This window comes from Heterodontus francisci, chromosome 36 (genome assembly GCF_036365525.1).
Source record: "Heterodontus francisci isolate sHetFra1 chromosome 36, sHetFra1.hap1, whole genome shotgun sequence".
NCBI classification, from domain to species: domain Eukaryota; kingdom Metazoa; phylum Chordata; class Chondrichthyes; order Heterodontiformes; family Heterodontidae; genus Heterodontus; species Heterodontus francisci.
In genome coordinates, this window is record NC_090406.1 from 33,915,515 (window position 1) to 33,933,807 (window position 18,293).

Consider the following 18,293-nt stretch of genomic DNA (forward strand, 5'->3'; position numbering starts at 1 on the left):
TAGAGAGAGAGAGAGAGAGAGAGATGGGGACACGAGAGAGAGAGAGAGAGAGAGAGAGATGGGACACGAGAGAGAGAGAGAGAGATGGGGACACGAGAGAGAGAGAGAGAGATGGGGACAAAGATGACAGAGAGAGCGGGGGGGGGGATGACGACAGAGAGAGCGGGGGGGGGATGACGACAGAGAGAGCGGGGGGGGGGATGACGACAGAGAGAGCGGGGGGGGGATGACGACAGCGAGAGCGGGGGGGGGATGACGACAGCGAGAGCGGGGGGGGGGGATGACGACAGCGAGAGCGGGGGGGGGGATGACGACAGCGAGAGCGGGGGGGGGGATGACGACAGCGAGAGCGGGGGGGGGGGATGACGACAGCGAGAGCGGGGGGGGGGGGGATGACGACAGCGAGAGCGGGGGGGGGGGGATGACGACAGAGAGAGCGGGGGGGGGGGGGATGACGACAGAGAGAGCGGGGGGGGGGGGATGACGACAGAGAGAGCGGGGGGGGGGATGACGACAGAGAGAGCGGGGGGGGGGGGGATGACGACAGAGAGAGCGGGGGGGGGGGATGACGACAGAGAGAGCGGGGGGGGGGGGATGACGACAGAGAGAGCGGGGGGGGGGGGATGACGACAGAGAGAGCGGGGGGGGGGGGATGACGACAGAGAGAGCGGGGGGGGGGGGATGACGACAGAGAGAGCGGGGGGGGGGATGACGACAGAGAGAGCGGGGGGGGGGATGACGACAGAGAGAGCGGGGGGGGATGACGACAGAGAGAGCGGGGGGGGGGGATGACGACAGAGAGAGCGGGGGGGGGGATGACGACAGAGAGAGCGGGGGGGGGGATGACGACAGAGAGAGCGGGGGGGGGGGGAAGACAACAGAGAGAGCGGGGGGGGGGGGGGGGGGGAAGACGCCAGAGAGAGCGGGGGGGGTAACGACAGAGAGAGCCGGGAGAGGGGGTGGGGTAGCCAACCGAGCAAGCGGGGGGGGGTTGGGGGGGACGACAGAGAGCAGGGGGACACAAGGGTGGAGGAAGTGATACAGACAGAAGGTGGGTGGAGAGGGACAGAGAGAGGGGGAAGAAGGAGACAGAGAGACAGACAGAGAAGGGAATAGAGGGGGTGGAGGGGAGAGAGAGTCAATGTCATTTACTTACACCACAAAAGGAGGCCATTATGCCCATTGAGCCCATGCCGGCTCTCCACAAAGCTATACACAGTCCCACTCCCTGTTGCCCTGCAAGTCTATTTCTCTCAGGTGACCATCCAACTTCCTCTTGATGTCATTGTTCCATGTCATTACCACCCACTGCGAAAAAAAGTGCTTCCTCATTTCCCCCCCACATCTTTTGCGCAAAAGTTTCAATCTGTGTGATTTAGTCTTAGAGGGGAGATGGAGGCGGAAAGAGAGAATGAGTCATACATACAAAGAGCAAGGGGAGAGGGTGGTGGGGGAAAGAGAGATCAAGGATTCTTCTGAAAGGTGGACACCGATCCAGATTACTCTGCATCACTACATCAAGTGTGTGGACAGAGATTGACTACTGTGCTGATGTGCGAGGCAAGTTCTTTACACAGAGGGTGGCGAGTGCCTGGAACTTGCTGCCGGGCTAGGTGGTGGAAACAGGTACCATAGAGACGTTTAAGAGGCATCTTGACAAATACATGAATAGGATGGGAATAGAGGGAAACAGTCCCCGGAAGTGCAGAAGGTTTTAGTTTAGGCAGGCATCAAGATCGGCGCAGGCTTGGAGGGCCGAATGGCCTGTTCCTGTGCTGTACTGTTCTTTGTTCTTTGTACTTATGCAAGCAAAAATAATGCCACTGAATCAGTTTTCAATATAGTGACAAGAAAGTAAGTCAATAAGTTAGTCTTCTCATTTAAAGCTTCTTCACAAAAATGCACATTTGCTGTTGTTTTTATTGGTAAGATAAATTTTAAAAGCCTTTATCTTTCAAATTTGTTCACCGGCCCCTGGGCTGAGCAAAATCACAATGCGACCCTCTGCCCAAAAATGTTGGACAACCCTGATCATCAAGATGCGCTGCAGCAACTCACCAAGACTCCTTCGGCAGCACCTTCCAAACCCACAACCTCTACCAGCTAGAAGGACAAGGGGAGAAAATGCATGGGAACACCACCACCTGCAAGTTCCCCCCACCCCAGCCCCCCAAGTCACACACCATCCTGACTTGAAACTATGTCACCCTTCCTTCACTGTCGCTGGGTCAAAATCCTGGAACTCCCTTCCTAACAGCACTGTGGGTGTACCTACCCCACGTGGACTGTAGAGGTTCAAGAAGGCAGCTCACCACCACCTTCACAAGGGTAATTAGGGATGGGCAATAAATGCTGACCCGGCCAGCGATACCCACATCCCATGAACCAATAACAAAAACTGCTAACGCCCTTGAGTTTTCCCTTTCCTCGCCGAATCTACGGACTTTATAAACTCAAGCTTGGACTTGCTTCATAACAACTTCTTTGCTTACCTGGTCATCAGTTTAATATTTTTGCAGCCTTGTTGCACAGTAGAACTTGTCCTTGTGTTTCTCAATAACATGTTTCAAAAAGCCATCTCCCCTCCCCTATTATGCCGATTGAGATCATCACGATGAGAAAAACAAAGGTAAAATCCTCACTAGAGCAGCTTCAGTAAGGGACGAGCTTGCAAAAGGTCATTGTTGATCTCGGGACAACCTTCAGCTAACCAATAAACGTAAAATAGAGATTAGAGGGCAGAAATGGGCGCCTGTTACTTACCGCACAGGGCTTCGCAGCGGAATGTAATTCGTTGCAGAGTTACCGTCTCCTGGCATTCGAAGGAAGCCGAAACCGAACTGCTTGCCGGTGGTGATATTGAGTAATTGTCAACGAAACAAACTGCAAATTCTCTATCGCTCCACTTCACTTTGATATAAAATAAAAATACGATGCGGAGAATCATGCCAATGATTTCACCAAAGCACACAGCTAATTAGTATTTCAACGTTACATTTACACAAGACACACTTCCTGTTGGTTGATTAACTGGATCATTTCCTCTTCTGATTTGAGCTCCAGCATTGGAGAATGTTATTGAAATGTTTCGCTGGGATTATTTTGGCGACAAATATTTGCCAACAATCTAAAGAAATAGCTTCTGCCACTGGCACCAATTTAGAGGGAGTGACCTGAATCATTGTATTTGCCGAACTCAGGGTGACAGGCTTGCTGGCCAACGTTCACAGTTAAGGTAGTGAGTTTAAGTTTCCTATGTTCTCAGTAAATTGGCAATCTGTCACTGCTCATCCCTGGGGTACGAGAAATGCGAGTCTTGCAGCAGCCCTGTCCTGTGTCCCCAGTGTTTTCCACAAGTCTGTGTCTCTATTCTGCCCACTTGAAACTCAGTAAAACAGTCATGCTTTTTTGAATAATGCCATTTTCTATATTACAGGCGCTATATAAATGCAAGTTGTTATTGTTGCCACAGGATTTTTTATTTTCTAATTAGGCTAGCATCTTAACATCACGTATCTAACAATGCAGCACTCCCTCAGTATGCACTGAAGTCTGAACCGAGTAGGGGCGTGATCTGTACAGGACATTTTACAGAATCGGGCATTTTGTTAAGCTCTTTGGCGGGAAACTACAGTTTCAAAAGGGGACACAGATCATCAAACAAATGCATCACTGAGTCAAAAATAACTGGCTTATCTGACAATTTAAAGGAAGCCTTTCCCCGCGCTCCCCTCCCCCTTTCTCTCCTGGAAGAGCTGACTCTCGCTGGGTGCAAAGATAGTCCCTTGCCCTCTAATACTTCCTCCTAGTGGCCACTTTTGCTGTAAGTTTATCGGCCAGTGCCGAACTGCAGAGTGTTCACATATGACCCAAGTCCTGTATGTGCACACAATCGTTCCAACAGAGGAAAGATGGGCTACAGCTAAACAGGGCAGGAAAGAGAAATACAGCGAATAATAGAGGTTGGAATCAAGTTTTTTTTGGGAGGCTGGAAATTGATTTTAGGCATTTTAATAAATAAAATTATTGAGGATAAGAACCCAATGGTGGGGGCGGGCAGAAATATTAAAAAGTGCAAAACTGGGTGGTAAATCATCGGCTGGTGTATGCAGTTTGGTGATATGCACTCTCGGCATATGCTGAAAGTGCACAAGGGGATTTCCCCCCCCCCCCCCCCATGTTTTTACCTGAATGCTAGAAGCTGTGGGAATAAAATGCGTGAATTAGAACAAGCACAGCAGAAGGAAAATCTGATGTCTCCGAGTCTGTGTAAACATTGAATTCAATATTCTAGGACAAACAGTCAAAAAAAGTTGTTTAGAAAAGATAGAAATATTGGGGCAGGTGAGGTAGCTTCATGTGCATGGGAAACCTGGATGTCAAGGAAATGTAAGCAATAGTTCGAGGAAAGGGACAGTCTGGATGCAGGTAAAATGGGTCAATTGGAGTCCGCTACCGCCCCCCAGCGTACAAAGAGGATGACAACAAAACAACATTAGAATGATCTGTACGGGTACTGAACTGCTAATAATTTTGTTTTTAAACGTATTCACAGGATTTAGGTAATACTGGCAAAGCAATCATTTGTTGCCCGTTACTGGTGTGCCCCCAGTAGGTGGTGGGACTTCTTTCTGAACAGCTATAGTCTTTCTGGACAATTTTAACATTCTTTTTCCCTAAATCTCTCCATGGTCCTGATCTCTGCAGCCTCCTCCAGCCCCTAAAATCCTCTGCACTCCTCCAATTCTGGCCTCTTGTGCATCCCTGATTGTATTCGCTCCACCAGTGGCAGCTGCGCTTTCAGCTGCCAAGGTGCTCAACTCTGGCATTCTGTCCCTAAACTACTTCTCCTTTTAAGATGCTCCTCAAAACCTACCTCTTTAACCAAGCTTTCGGTCACCTCCTAATAACTCCTTACGTGGCTCCGTGTCAAATTTTGTTTGCTAACACTTCTGTGAACATTTTACTATGTTAAAGCACTATATAAACATAAGTTGTTGCTGTGGTGATATTAATACGACTCTGGGAGCATTTAGGAAATTCCAATTTCACCCAGCAACAAAGAAGAAACAGTGATATATACATGTCAAGTTGATTTTCTATGCTATTGCTGCTCGTCCTCATTAGTACAAGTCACAGAACTGGGAGTTGCTGCAAGGCATTAGTAGTGGACGGGTAGATAGTGGCTGCAAACTCCAAAAGTATATGTGCACAGAAGATCAACAATTATCGGAAAATTTACTTTAACTTACACTGAAGGTAATGATGCAGGTTAATAAGGCCATTAAAATAAGCAAATCAAACACTAGATCCATTTGAGAAGTTAGATAAACACATGAGGGAAAGGAATAGAAGGATATGTTGGTGGGGCTCGATGAAGAAAGGTGGGAGTTGGCATGTGTAGGTGATAAATACCGACATGGATCATTTGGGTTAAATGGTCTATTTTTGTGTTGTAAATATATCCAAGTAGAATAGACATCAATTTAAATTACTGAAAGGTTCCCAGAAAAAAATACTTTAGTCAACGGATGATCAACTTTTGTAATAATTGACCAGGTAAGAGGGATAGAGGGGGTTGTAAAAGGGGTGGGGGAGTTGCATTACTTGTTAAGAATATCACAGCTGTACTGCGGGAGGACACCTCGGAGGGGTCGTGCAGCGAGGCAATATGGGTGGAGCTCAGGAATAGGAAGGGTGCAGTCACGATGTTGGGGGTTTTCTACAGGCCTCCCAACAGCCATCAGGAGGTAGAGCAGCAGATATGTAGACAGATTTTGGAAAGATGTAAAGGGAACAGGGTTGTAGTGGTGAGTGATTTTAACTTCCCCTATATTGACTGGGACTCACTTAGTGCTAGGGGCTTAGATGGGGCAGAATTTGTAAGGAGCATCCAGGAGGGCTTCTTGAAACAATATGTAGATAGTCCAACTAGGGATGGGGCCGTACTGGACCTGGTATTGGGGAATGAGCCCGGCCAGGTGGTCGAAGTTTCAGTAGGGGAGCATTTCGGGAACAGTGACCATAATTCCATAAGTTTTAAGGTACTTGTGGATAAGGATAAGAGTAGTCCTCGGCTGAAGGTGCTAAATTGGGGGAAGGCTAATTATAACAATATTAGGCAGGAACTGAAGAATTTAGATTGGGGGTGGCTGTTTGAGGGTAAATCAACATCTGACATGTGGGAGTCTTTCAAATGTCAGTTGATTAGAATCCAGGACCAGCATGTTCCTGTGAGGAAGAAGGATAAGTTTGGCAAGTTTCGGGAACCTTGGATAACGCGGGATATTGTGAGCCTCATCAAAAAGAAAAAGGAAGCATTTGTAAGGGCTGGAAGGCTAGGAACAGATGAATCCCTTGAGGAATATAAAGACAGTAGAAAGGAACTTAAGCAAGGAGTCAGGAGGGCTAAAAGGGGTCATGAAAAGTCATTGGCAAACAGGATTAAGGATAATCCCAAGGCTTTTTATACGTATATAAAGAGCAAGAGGGTAACTAGGGAAAGAGTTGGCCCGTTCAAGGACAGAGAAGGGAATCTATGTGTGGAGCCAGAGGAAATGGGCGAGGTACTAAATGAGTACTTTGCATCAGTATTCACCAAGGAGAAGGACTTGGTGGATGATGAGCCTAGGGAAGGGAGTGTAGATAGTCTCAGTCATCTCATTATCAAAAAGGAGGTGGTGTTGGGTGTCTTGCAAAGCATTAAGGTAGATAAGTCCCCAGGGCCTGATAAGATCTACTCCAGAATACTAAGGGAGGCAAGGGAAGAAATTGCTGGGGCCTTGACAGAAATCTTTGCATCCTCATTGGCTACAGGTGAGGTCCCAGAGGACTGGAGAATAGCCAATGTTGTTCCTTTGTTTAAGAAGGGTAGCAAGGATAATCCAGGAAATTATAGGCCGGTGAGCCTTACGTCAGTGGTAGGGAAATTATTAGAGAGGATTCTTCGGGACAGGATTTACTCCCATTTGGAAACAAACAAACGTATTAGCGAGAGGCAGCATGGTTTTGTGAAGGGGAGGTCGTGTCTCACTAATTTGATTGAGTTTTTTGAGGAAGTGACAAAGATGATTGATGAAGGAAGGGCAGTGGATGTTATCTATATGGTCTTCAGTAAAGCCTTTGACAAGGTCCCTCATGGCAGATTGGTACAAAAGGTGAAGTCACACGGGATCAGAGGTGAGCTGGCAAGATGGATACAGAACTGGCTCAGTCATAGAAGACAGAGGGTAGCAGTGGAAGGATGCTTTTCTGAATGGAGGGATGTGACTAGTGGTGTTCCGCAGGGATCAGTGCTGGGACCTTTGCGCTTTGTAGTATATATAAATGATTTGGAGGAAAATGTAGCTGGTCTGATTAGTAAGTTTGCGGACGACACAAAGGTTGGTGGAGTTGCGGATAGTGATGAGGATTGTCAGAGGATACAGCAGGATATAGATTGGTTGGAGACTTGGGCAGAGAAATGGCAGATGGATGGAGTTTAATCTGGACAAATGTGAGGTAATGCATTTTGGAAGGTCTAATGCAGGTGGGAAGTATACAGTAAATGGCAGAACCCTTAGGAGTATTGACAGGCAGAGAGATCTGGGCGTACAGGTCCACAGGTCACAAAGTGGCAACGCAGGTGGATAAGGTAGTCAAGAAGGCATACGGCATGCTTGCCTTCATCGGTCGGGGCATAGAGTATAAAAATTGGCAAATCATGCTGCAGCTGTACAGAACCTTAGTTAGGCCACACTTAGAATATTGTGTGCAATTCTGGTCGCCACGCTACCAGAAGGACGTGGAGGCTTTGGAGAGGGTACAGAAGAGGTTTACCAGGATGTTGCCTGGTCTGGAGGGCATTAGCTATGAGGAAAGGTTGGATAAACTCGGATTGTTTTCACTGGAACGACGGAGGTGGAGGGGTGACATGATAGAGGTTTACAAAGTTATGAGCGGCATGGACAGAGTGGATAGTCAGAAGCTTTTTCCCAGGGTGGAAGAGTCAGTTACTAGGGGACATAGGTTTAAGGTGAGAGGGGCAAAGTTTAGAGGGGATGTGCGAGGCAAGTTCTTCACACAGAGGGTGGTGAGTGCCTGGAACCTGCTGCCGGGGGAGGTGGTGGAAGCAGGTACGATAGCGACGTTTAAGAGGCATCTTGACAAATACATCAATAGGATGGGAATAGAGGGATACGGTCCCCGGAAGTGTAGAAGGTTTTAGTTTAGGCAGGCATCAAGATTGGCGCAGGCTTGGAGGGCCGAATGGCCTGTTCCTGTGCTGTACTGTTATTTGTAAGATATTGGAATCAAATATATTTTGGATGTTCATGATGCAGCTGGATGAGTTTATATACTAGGAGGAGCAGGTCAAATCTCTGCCTGATTCGGTCACATTTTTTATGTTCATAGGGCAGTCAATACCTATCAGGAGCAGGAATACTTGATGATTTTATGCTTTTTTAAAATTATTCTTTCACCAGATGTGGGCGTCACTGGCTAGGCCAGCATTTATTGCCCATTCCTAATTGCCCTTGAGAAGGTGGTGGTGAGCTGCCTTCTTGAACTGCTGCAGTTCATGTGGTGTAGGTACACCCAGAGTGCTGTTAGGAAGGGAGTTCCAGGATTTTGACCCAGTGACAGTGAAGGGATGGCGATATAGTTCCAAGTCAGGATGGTGTGTGACTTGGAGGAAAACTTGCAGTTGGTGGTGTTCCCATGCATCTGCTGCCCTTGTTCTTCTGGGGGGTGACGGTTATGGGTTTGGAAGGTGCTGTCGAAGGAGCCTTGGTGAGTTGCTGCCCTGTATCTTGTAGATGGTACACATTGCTGTCACTGGTGGATGGGGTGCCAATTAAGTGGGCTGCTTTGTCCTGGATGGTGTCGAGCTACTTGTTGGAGCTGCATTCATCCAGGCAAGTGAAGAGTATTTCATCACGCTACTGACTTGTGCTGTGTAGACGGCAGGCAGGCTTTGGGGGATCAGGAGGAGAGTTACTTGCCACAGAATTCCTAGCCTCTGACCTACTCTTGTAGCCACTGTATTTTATATGGCTGGTCCAGTTCAGTTTCTGGTCAATGGTAGCCCCTAGGATGTTGATAGTGGGGGATTCAGCGATGGTAATGCCATTGAATGTCAAGGGGAGATGGTTAGATTCTCTCTTGTTGGAGATGGTCATTGCCTGGCACTTGAGTGGCGTGAATGTTACTTGCTACTTATCAGCCCAAGCCTGAATGTTGTCCAGGTCTTGCTGCATCTGGACACAGGCTGCTTCATTATTTGAGTCATATATGGTGCTGAACTTTGTACAATGATCAGCAAACGTCCCCACTTCTGACCTTATGATGGAGGAGAGGTCATTGATGAAGCAGCTGAAGATGGTTGGGCCTAGGACACTACCCTGAGGAACTCCTGCAGTGATGTCCTGTGACTGAAATGACTGATGAACATCAACCATCTTCCTTTGTGCTAAGTATGACTCCAACCAGTGAAGAGTTTTCCCCTGGATTCCCGTTGACTCGTTTTGCTAGGGCTCCTTGATGACACACTCGGTCAAATGTTGCCTTGATGTCATGGACAGTTACTCTCACAGCCTTGGTTCAAACATGGAGGTAACGAGGTTAGGAGCTGAGTGGCCCTGGACGAACCCAAACTGAGCATCAGTGAGCAGGTTATTGCCAATTAAGTGCCGCTTGATACCTTCCATCTCTGATGATCGAGTAGACTTATGGGGTGTTAATTGGCCAGACTGGACTCATCCTGCTTTTGTGTACAGGACATACCGGGGCAATGTTCTGCAGCGTGGGGTAGATGCCAGGGTTGTAGCTGTACTGGAACAGCTTGGCTAGGTGCGCAGCCAGTTCTGGAGCACAAGTCTTCAGTACTATCGCTAGAATATTGTCAGGTCCATAGCCTTTGCAGTTTCCAATGCCTTCAGCCATTTCTTGATTGTTTCTCTATTGTCCAGGCACTATGAAGTCGGTTGCAGTGACGTACTAAAATAGAAAATGCTGGAAGTACTTAGAACGTCTGGCAGCATCTACAACCTTTCATCAGAACTGGGAAAGTTCGAAATGTATAATAGGTTTTGAACAAGTGAAACAAGGAAAGATGGTTAAAAGAACAAAAGGGAAGGTCTGTTATAGGGTGAAGGGCAGGAGAGATTAAATAACAAAAGGCTCATGGTGCAAGACCACAGGGAGTGGTAATGGGATAAGAAAAAACAAAGTCATTAACAGCACAGGTTATTCAGCCTGAGTCTATACCTGCTCTCCATACAGTAATCCAGGCAATCCCATTCCCCCATTGTATCCCCGTAGCCCTTACTAGTTTATTTCCTTCAAATGCCCATCCAACTTTCTTTTGAAATCATCGATCGTCTCTGCTTTCACCACCCTCATAGGCACCGAGTTCCAGGTCATTACCACTCGCTACATAAAAAAAGTTCTTCCTCATATCCGCCCTGCATCTCTTACCCAAACCTTAAATCTGTGTCCCTATCATAGATGCAGTGAACTGCAATGACACTTGTTGCATTGCAAGATCATGCTGTAGAAAACAAAGGATGTCAACAGATCTTCCAAAGCAGAGTTTGCTATGTGGGACACCCAATTTGGAAGGTTATTGCCTGATGCAATATCCCTCTATACTGATATTTTGTACCTTTCTCATCTCATTACTACTTCAAAGCTTCCGAACTTTCTTCCTTCACTATTAAGCCTCAAAATGGTTGTCCAACATTCTTTCTTCTCTTGAATCCTTGCTGCGCTAAACACACATATGCAATGACTCCTATTCTTAACTCATCCACCCCAGGATCTCAACTATTTCCTGATTTGTGTTATGCTCTTCTGGGCAGTGAGTACTGGCAAGTTATTCTTCCTTGGACAGTATCATAGCTGAGTCAAAACTGATCTCATCTGACAACCATGTGTTCACTTTCCAGCAGGAAAGGATCAGGAATAAGAATGCTGTATAATTTTCCCTTTTTCTAGCCCAGGGCTACACAAACCAATTGCAGCAACTGTACTGCCACTTTACCCACGATCAGTTAACAAAACACAGACGAAGCTATGCGGTACTGCATAAAAGGCCATAAATAGGCTCTGCAGTCATCCAGGTGCCAGCTTGACTCAGTGATAGCACACTTACCAGAATCAGACCTTGAGCAGAGTTTTGGTCTCCTTATTTAAGAAAGGATATAAATGCATTCGAGGCAGTTCAGAGAAGGTTAACTTGACCTGGAATGGAGGCATTCTCTCATGAAGAAAAGGTTGAACAAGTTGGGTCTGTATCCATTGGAGTTTAGAAGAATGAGAGGTAATCTTATTGAAGCATTAAGATTCTGAGGGGACTTGACAGGGTGAACACTGAAAGGATGTTTCCCCTTGTGGGAGAGATTAGAACTAAGGGACTCAGTTTAAAAATAAGGTCACCCATTTAAGATGGAGATGAGAATTTTTTTCAGCGTTGACAGTCTTCCGAACTCTCTTCCCCAGAGTGGTGGAGGCAGGATCATTGAATATTTTTAAGGCAGAGGTAGATAAATTCTTGACTAACGAGGGAGTCAAAGGATATCGGGCAAGGCAGGAAAGTGGAATCGAGGCCACAATCAGATCAGCCATGATCTTATTGAATAACAGAGCATGCTCAAAGGGGCTACTCCTACTTAGTATGTTCATAGCACATAATCCTGGTAATGCTGAAGGAATGCTGCAATGACAGACTTGTCCAAGACTCTGTTCAGATGGGTGTGAAAGATGCCACAGGACCTGTTCTAAAAATGAGGAGGGAGGTTTCCTCATAGCCTGCCCATTCTTCATCCCACCACAAAATAGATTAACTGATTGTTTATTTCATGGTTGTGGGACTGTGCGAAGTGCAAATTAGCTGCTACTTTGCCTACACAAGTACATTTCAGAAAAAGTAAAATGTTGGCTGTAAAACATTGAGATGCATGAAAAATGTGTAAGTAATATATAACCAAGTTCAATTTCTTTATTTATAAATGTTCCTAAATAAAGTGAGTGAAAACACAACAAAAATCGTCAAACTGATACTTGGAATATGTGTATTATTTCAGCACGTAATACACCAGTTTGCATGACCAGGTGATGCATTTACTGAACCACTTAGATTACAAACAGACATTTTAAACTCAGCCATTCATGCTGCCATCCTTGCAATGATTTGTCCAAAGAGTTTTTATGCTTTTATTATTTTCATTGTAAATACAAGTTTGAGAAATGCATTATGTTCATCATACCTACCAAAGCATGCTTCTCACACAAGAAATTGCAATCTTCCATCTTCCCAATTGAGAAACGATCCCCCATCAATATGGAGCATGAGGTGGGAGAGGTACTCTCAGCAGAATGGCAGTATAAGCCCAATAAATGTGACACCCACATCCCATGAACGAAGAAAAAAAAGGTTTAACGGAGGGCTCTCACTATTACTAAGGAGGTGGAGATCGATCTGTCTCCATAAGCAGCTCTCTTTATTTTCTTCAACAAGAAAATTAAATAAAATCAACCTGAAAGTCCCTTCTGACTGCCTGTTCACCCAACAATTAATTGTTGACAGCTCTAGTACTTGCCTGCTTTTGGTGACCAGAAAAGTTAAATGTTTCTGTCCAGCTAACGTATCAATTGTACAAGGTGTGACATCCACTTGTTCGCAGCAATTCATCTGATAAAAACGGAGACACAAAAGTGTTTAAGAGACACACTTCATGCATAAAATGTGCATTTGCTGAATAGCAGAGTGCGTATGCTGGGGAAGAGAACTAGACCTGGCTCGGTTATGATGCATAGCAGCTAGACATTCACTAGATATTAACTTATCTCCTTTGCTCATTGGTTTCACTCTTCTGTCTGAGGTTGTTAATGCTCCACTTCAGGATTTGAGCACAATCTAGAACACTTTGGTGCAGTACGAAGGGAGTCAGAGATGAGAAATCAAACCAAAGGCTTTGTCTGCCTGTTCATCAGGTGACTAGAAAAGATTCCATTAAACTATCTGAAGAGCCGGGAATCTTGTGTCCTGGTCAATACTTCTCCCTCAATGAACACTGTCACAAAGAAATTAATTGGTTATTTAATCTCATTTACTGTTGCGAGCACCTTGCTGTGCCCAAATTGGCTATCAACCTGCATTTATATAGCATCTTTAATGCAGCAAAATGACCTTAAGGTTTGCCTACATAACAGTGACTGCACTTGTGCGTGAAGCACTGTGGACATATGACGACGGGATAAGGCATTATATAATAGCAAGTTCTTTCTTTCTCTCAAATGAAGGAGCAGCACTTGGACAAATATCTTTGGAACTGTACCTTACCAAGAGTCAGCCCCAAATTAGTAGCCTGAATTTGCTCCCGAGAATTAGTCAGTAAAAATCTTCCTCAATCTACAATGAGATAAACTAACTGCAACTGCAGTGTTAGTTGAGTCAGTAAGCAGGAGAGATCATGAGGACAGGGTGTGAAAGACTCACACTATACACATTCCCATAAAATAAGCCTCAATTCTCCAGCTGCTTCTACTTTCATTGGGACACACTTTTTTAGTCAATGTCTCAATCATTACTGCACACATACGATAAGATTCTATTCAAGCAGCACACTACTAGGGTCTTGGATTTGTACATAGTGATTCTGCCAAACAGAATATCCTCCCTGGCAGCTAAAAGCAATACTAAATAAATTACACAGCTCCAGGTATGAAGGTTCTTTATTTTCAAATATATTCTTTCCAAGTTGTGCCTATGGCAGCTGGTCTGGTCTTACACTGTTGCCAACACTACTTGCTGCAAGATACACAAGCTCAATTGAGAGCGACCTACCAGTTAAGTTGGCATCTGGATTTCAAATTATACTCTTCGTTAATCTCAAATAGTCAAGATCAAGAGTTGACGTGGTCTGAAATCACTCAAAATGCTCTATGGACAGTTTCATCTGTAAAGTTATAAATTTATTATAAAATTATACTTTAGCACATACATCCTGTCCAGCTCATTCACCTAACACAAATTTCTGGGTCACACATTTTAGAAGGTGAATTTGAAAGAGAAAAATTTTCCAGGTAATACTAGAGCAACAATGTTGTTACAACCGGGTGAGGAAGAGGTCTCAGGCTCCCCTCTTGCCCCTTTCCTAGTTTGGCCGTAACAGGGTTTATCTTTTAAAACACAGTGGTTTTAGCTTATCCCCTCAGTGAGTCCTTTGCTCACTGCACTTTAATTGTAATTGCAAATGAACCTAACAGGTTTTCTTAGGTTAAACAAGATGGATGCAAGTTTATTAGCCTGATCACTAACTCCATTAAAAATTACTAAAATACACGACGCAACCATGCTAGCATGCATACGGGAGAAACACACGCACACACATACACAAATAGATAGAGGGGAAGAAAGAATTGGGGGGTTGAAGTAGAGTTGGCAATGAATGGAATTCAGTTACTGGGTGGAAATGTCCTTGATAAAAGTTGAGGTCTTGAAGTTCTTGCTGGGGCCCGGTGCACAATTTCCAACTTTCTTCTCTGGTACCAGATCGCTGAAGAGGTGCTCTGTCTTGAGGGGTAAGCTGCTACCGTGGGTCCCTGGGACTTTGTTTGAGAGAGAGAGCACAAGCGCAGAGATCTTGCTCCTTGGTTGTCAACTTGTAGTCTGTTACCTTTTTGTGAGGCACAATTCAAAAGTCCCCAGTCTGGCCAGCAGGTAAATCACGTGACCATCTTTGTTTGAATTAGCAACTTCTCAGAGGGTTGCTGGACTTCAGAGTCTTCCAGACACCCAGTGGGCCCGGGGGGGGGGGGGGGGGGGGTGTTGGTACAGGTTTGTCTCTTACAAAGTCAATGGCTCTCAATGTCTTTTGATCATCACTATTAACAAAACTCATCTCGTTAACTGACTCAAGGAGTACTCCCTTTGTGTCTCTATGCAACTGTCTCTCAGAATGCAAATGTGCAACCATGCTTTCAGTTGGTTAGCTCTGTTGGTTTTTAAAAACAAGTTATGTGCAATGTCCAGCAAAAAAAAAGTCAAATAGTGTTCCATATGCTGAAAATATGTTTCCATTTGGCAGGTGTGATTTCCATCACAATGTCTGCAACCTTTTAAATGCATCTTTGCACTAAAACTACACTGCATACCAGTTAACCAGCCACTGCTCAATTAAAACTTTGTAGCCTTAAAAGGGACAGAGATTAATTTTATTAGAATCACACACCTCTCCTTTAAGAAACACAGCAAACTAATGAGATTACCACCTGCTAGCGCTTAAAATGATAAATTATGAATGCAGGAGTCAACTTTAACTGAAGGACACAATGATTGTCCATTTCTGGCAGGATTATAAATTTCCATTCAACTCAAAAACTCAAGTTACCAAAGCACTTAAAGTATGGGACACAGAATGGTCTAGAATTTAGCAGTGCCAATCTCAAAATGTTAGTCTCAACAAGGATGGAGAGAAACCTGGTCAATAGAATTCTGAATGAGGGAGGTACTAGGGAGTCTCTGAAAACTGAAGAACTTAATAAGTCAGCTCAGTATTACTTTGCAGAAGTGGCCCAGATAGTGAATTCTGAGTTATTCAACAGAAGGGATCTCAGCCTTTTCTGATTTTGCTGGATACCCACGCACATTCACTGGATACTGATCAGGAATGAGAATGCTGACCGACTCCCCCCTCCTTAGCTCAGTGACAGAGGCCAATTTTCATACCCCAATAACTGTCTTCAAGATCTGATTACAGCACAGCCAGGGGTCAACACTTGCAACTTTTCCAGTTTATGCACTGCACTGGTTGGTGGTCTCAAGGCCATGGGGGCAGCTGATATACAAATCTCTGCAGGATACGTACAACCCTCCCTGCCATCCAACCCCCAAATCGCTGACTGGTTTGATCCAGCAGTAACAAATGAACACACAAATAACCCTTTAGTAAACAGATACCATGTTGAAGGAACTTTATTGACTTACCAAAGTATTTCTCGCAAACAAATCCAGCACCTCACTGGGAAATCGGTCACTATGCAGTGAAATTCAAAAACATATTTACAGAAATTCTGGATGCAACAAAAAGCACTGTCAGAACATGCAGTCGTTCAGTAAGGATTTTATTTCCCAGTTATCTTCATAGAGTTGCAGTGTGTCAACAGCTACCTCAAAGCATAAAAAGGATCCAATTACACAGAATCCTCTACACTGCTTTCCTTTTCATTAGCACTTTTACGCTAGTTCAGTATTGCAATACACAGCTGACAAAAAGTTGAATACACATTTTTTAAATACCACAGAGCTGAGGACAAAGCCACATTTCAATAGAAATAACACTTCAATAGGTGAAACCGAATTGGGTATGCTTACAGTGCAAGGGACATTTCTTACCTATACAAATGTGAATAGTGTAACCAGTTTAACTGTACATTTTATGCACATTGGAAGGGATTTTATACTTATGAGTGTCAGGCAGTTTTGGTGCATAAGCTGTCTTGAGTTGTGATATCACCCACAGTTCACAACATACAAGTGAGGACAATTCAGCACCCAGCAAGCTGCTGGAACGATCCATTGAGAGGGTTGAAAGATGCCACAAGGCAGACAGGGTCTTACAGTAACACAATCAGCTGGCGTACTTGTTTTTAAAAATGGGCTTTGCATTTAAGTTCAGCCCCCCCCCCCCACCACTCGACCCATACATCACCAGGTTATTGACTCCCATCTAATCTGGGGAACCCAATTCACAAAGTTTTTAAAACAGAAGACACAATTCTCAAATGTTTGCCAGATTATCAGTACATTTTACAGAAGTTCATTTTTTAAAAAAAAACATTGAATCAGTAAACATTTACTGAACTAGGAATCTCTTCAGTGGCAGTTTTGCCAGATAAATTCATCCTCATGAGCTATGCAACAGGAGAATGGGTTTTGAAAAACTGAATTGTTAGATCTGAATCACCAAAACAGGGAAATCTGGAAATAAACTAACATGAGTTTTGGAAATAACAAAAAAAAATCAAAAGGTGTCTCAACAAACACATGGGTGATGGTCACTGCTGAAGAAAATCCTTGCAGGAGAGGTCTATAGTAATTAGAGGAATTATCGTCACTTAGCTGAGCTACAAAAAGAAAATATTTCAGTATCGAGCCAAATGACAGACCCTTTCGTCATGTTTCATGAAAATAGAAGATGCAATTGGGAAAGGATCAGATTTCTGACACCATTAAAGAGTGAAACTTATTGGAAACGGGCAACTTCAAACCAAGCAGAAGAGCCACATTAGGAGTTAGGCCAGTAAAACCAATCTTTCCAAAACAATTTCAAAAGTTGTAAACCAACCTCTCTGGTTTCGGCAAAATGGTACACTTTGAGTCAGTAAACAGCACTCTAGTGTACATGTGTGGCATGCATGCCAGACTCCATGATCACAGTGAAAGGCCTCCCAATTTCCTAAACAGACTGTACGCCACAAATTTGATGTATACCAATCACACCCAAATACTAAGTTTCTGATGTCTGCACGAGTTTTATTTACTTAAATGAGGTCCTATGGTCTCAACGTGCTCACATAGAATACAGCAAACAATAAAGGAAGTATTTTATTCATGGTATCTGCAGTTAAGTTTGTGTGAACTGTAAAATCAGCTCTCAACACAAACAGGGAACATTCTGCACTTATATTTTGTCGTCTGGCAAAAATATACCCCATCTTTCAACTGAACACAATTGAAATATCTTCGCAATTGTAACCAGTTTACAATAGAAAGCAGCCTCACCCCACTCAGGGAAGCATGGAGTCAACTTTGGTTTTGAAATTGAGAAAGATGGGTTTCCAGACTGGGCCAACTCACTTGGCAAAAGTTTTATTTCTCTAGGGAGAGGGGTGGAGGAGAATGGGAGGAAAGAGAAGAGGGAGTTGTTGCCATGGGCAACATGATCTTTATGGAATGATGCAATTTAATACTCATTAAGCACAGTTTAAAACAAATCTACAGTACATTGTTATTCAAGTAAAACACTAAAATTGCAAATGTCTCAGACTAAACAGCAACTTATATAAAAAAAATTGAAATCTTCAAAATTTAGCATCACTTAGAACTGGTCTAGACGTCTCCCGCGTCACTGTCCTTTTTGTCTTTCTTTCCTTCCCCTTCCCCTTCTGCTGTTTCGCTGGTGTCCCGTCTCCGTTTGCGGTTTCGCATATTAAACCGAGGCTTTGGCTGGGGTAGTGGGTCCATCCCAAGAACTTTATGAATCTGACGAAATGCTAGCAACCTCAAAGCATGCTGGGAGAGTAAAGAT

The 18,293-nt window shown here is 44.5% G+C and overlaps 2 protein-coding genes across 14 annotated transcripts in view; both read right to left on the minus strand.

Moving 5' to 3' along the window:
- Positions 1-3,346, minus strand: part of matk (megakaryocyte-associated tyrosine kinase) — a 94,588-nt gene extending 91,242 nt beyond the window's left edge. For 2 of the 4 annotated variants that reach the window (XM_068016504.1, XM_068016501.1), the window contains exon 1: positions 2,493-2,658. The gene's annotated coding sequence lies outside the window, so the exon portion shown is untranslated. Of the gene's footprint in view, positions 1-2,492; positions 2,659-2,763 lie in introns of those variants that run through there. The other 2 variants (XM_068016498.1, XM_068016502.1) reach the window with 2 other exon arrangements.
- Positions 3,347-16,094: 12,748 nt separating this feature from the next.
- Positions 16,095-18,293, minus strand: part of LOC137351738 (zinc finger RNA-binding protein-like) — an 85,295-nt gene continuing 83,096 nt past the window's right edge. For all 10 annotated transcript variants that reach the window (XM_068016510.1, XM_068016509.1, XM_068016506.1 and 7 more), the window contains one exon: positions 16,095-18,277. In XM_068016510.1, the coding sequence (XP_067872611.1) occupies positions 18,095-18,277 (183 nt within the window). In that variant the 3' untranslated portion in view covers positions 16,095-18,094. The remainder of the gene's footprint in view (positions 18,278-18,293) is intronic.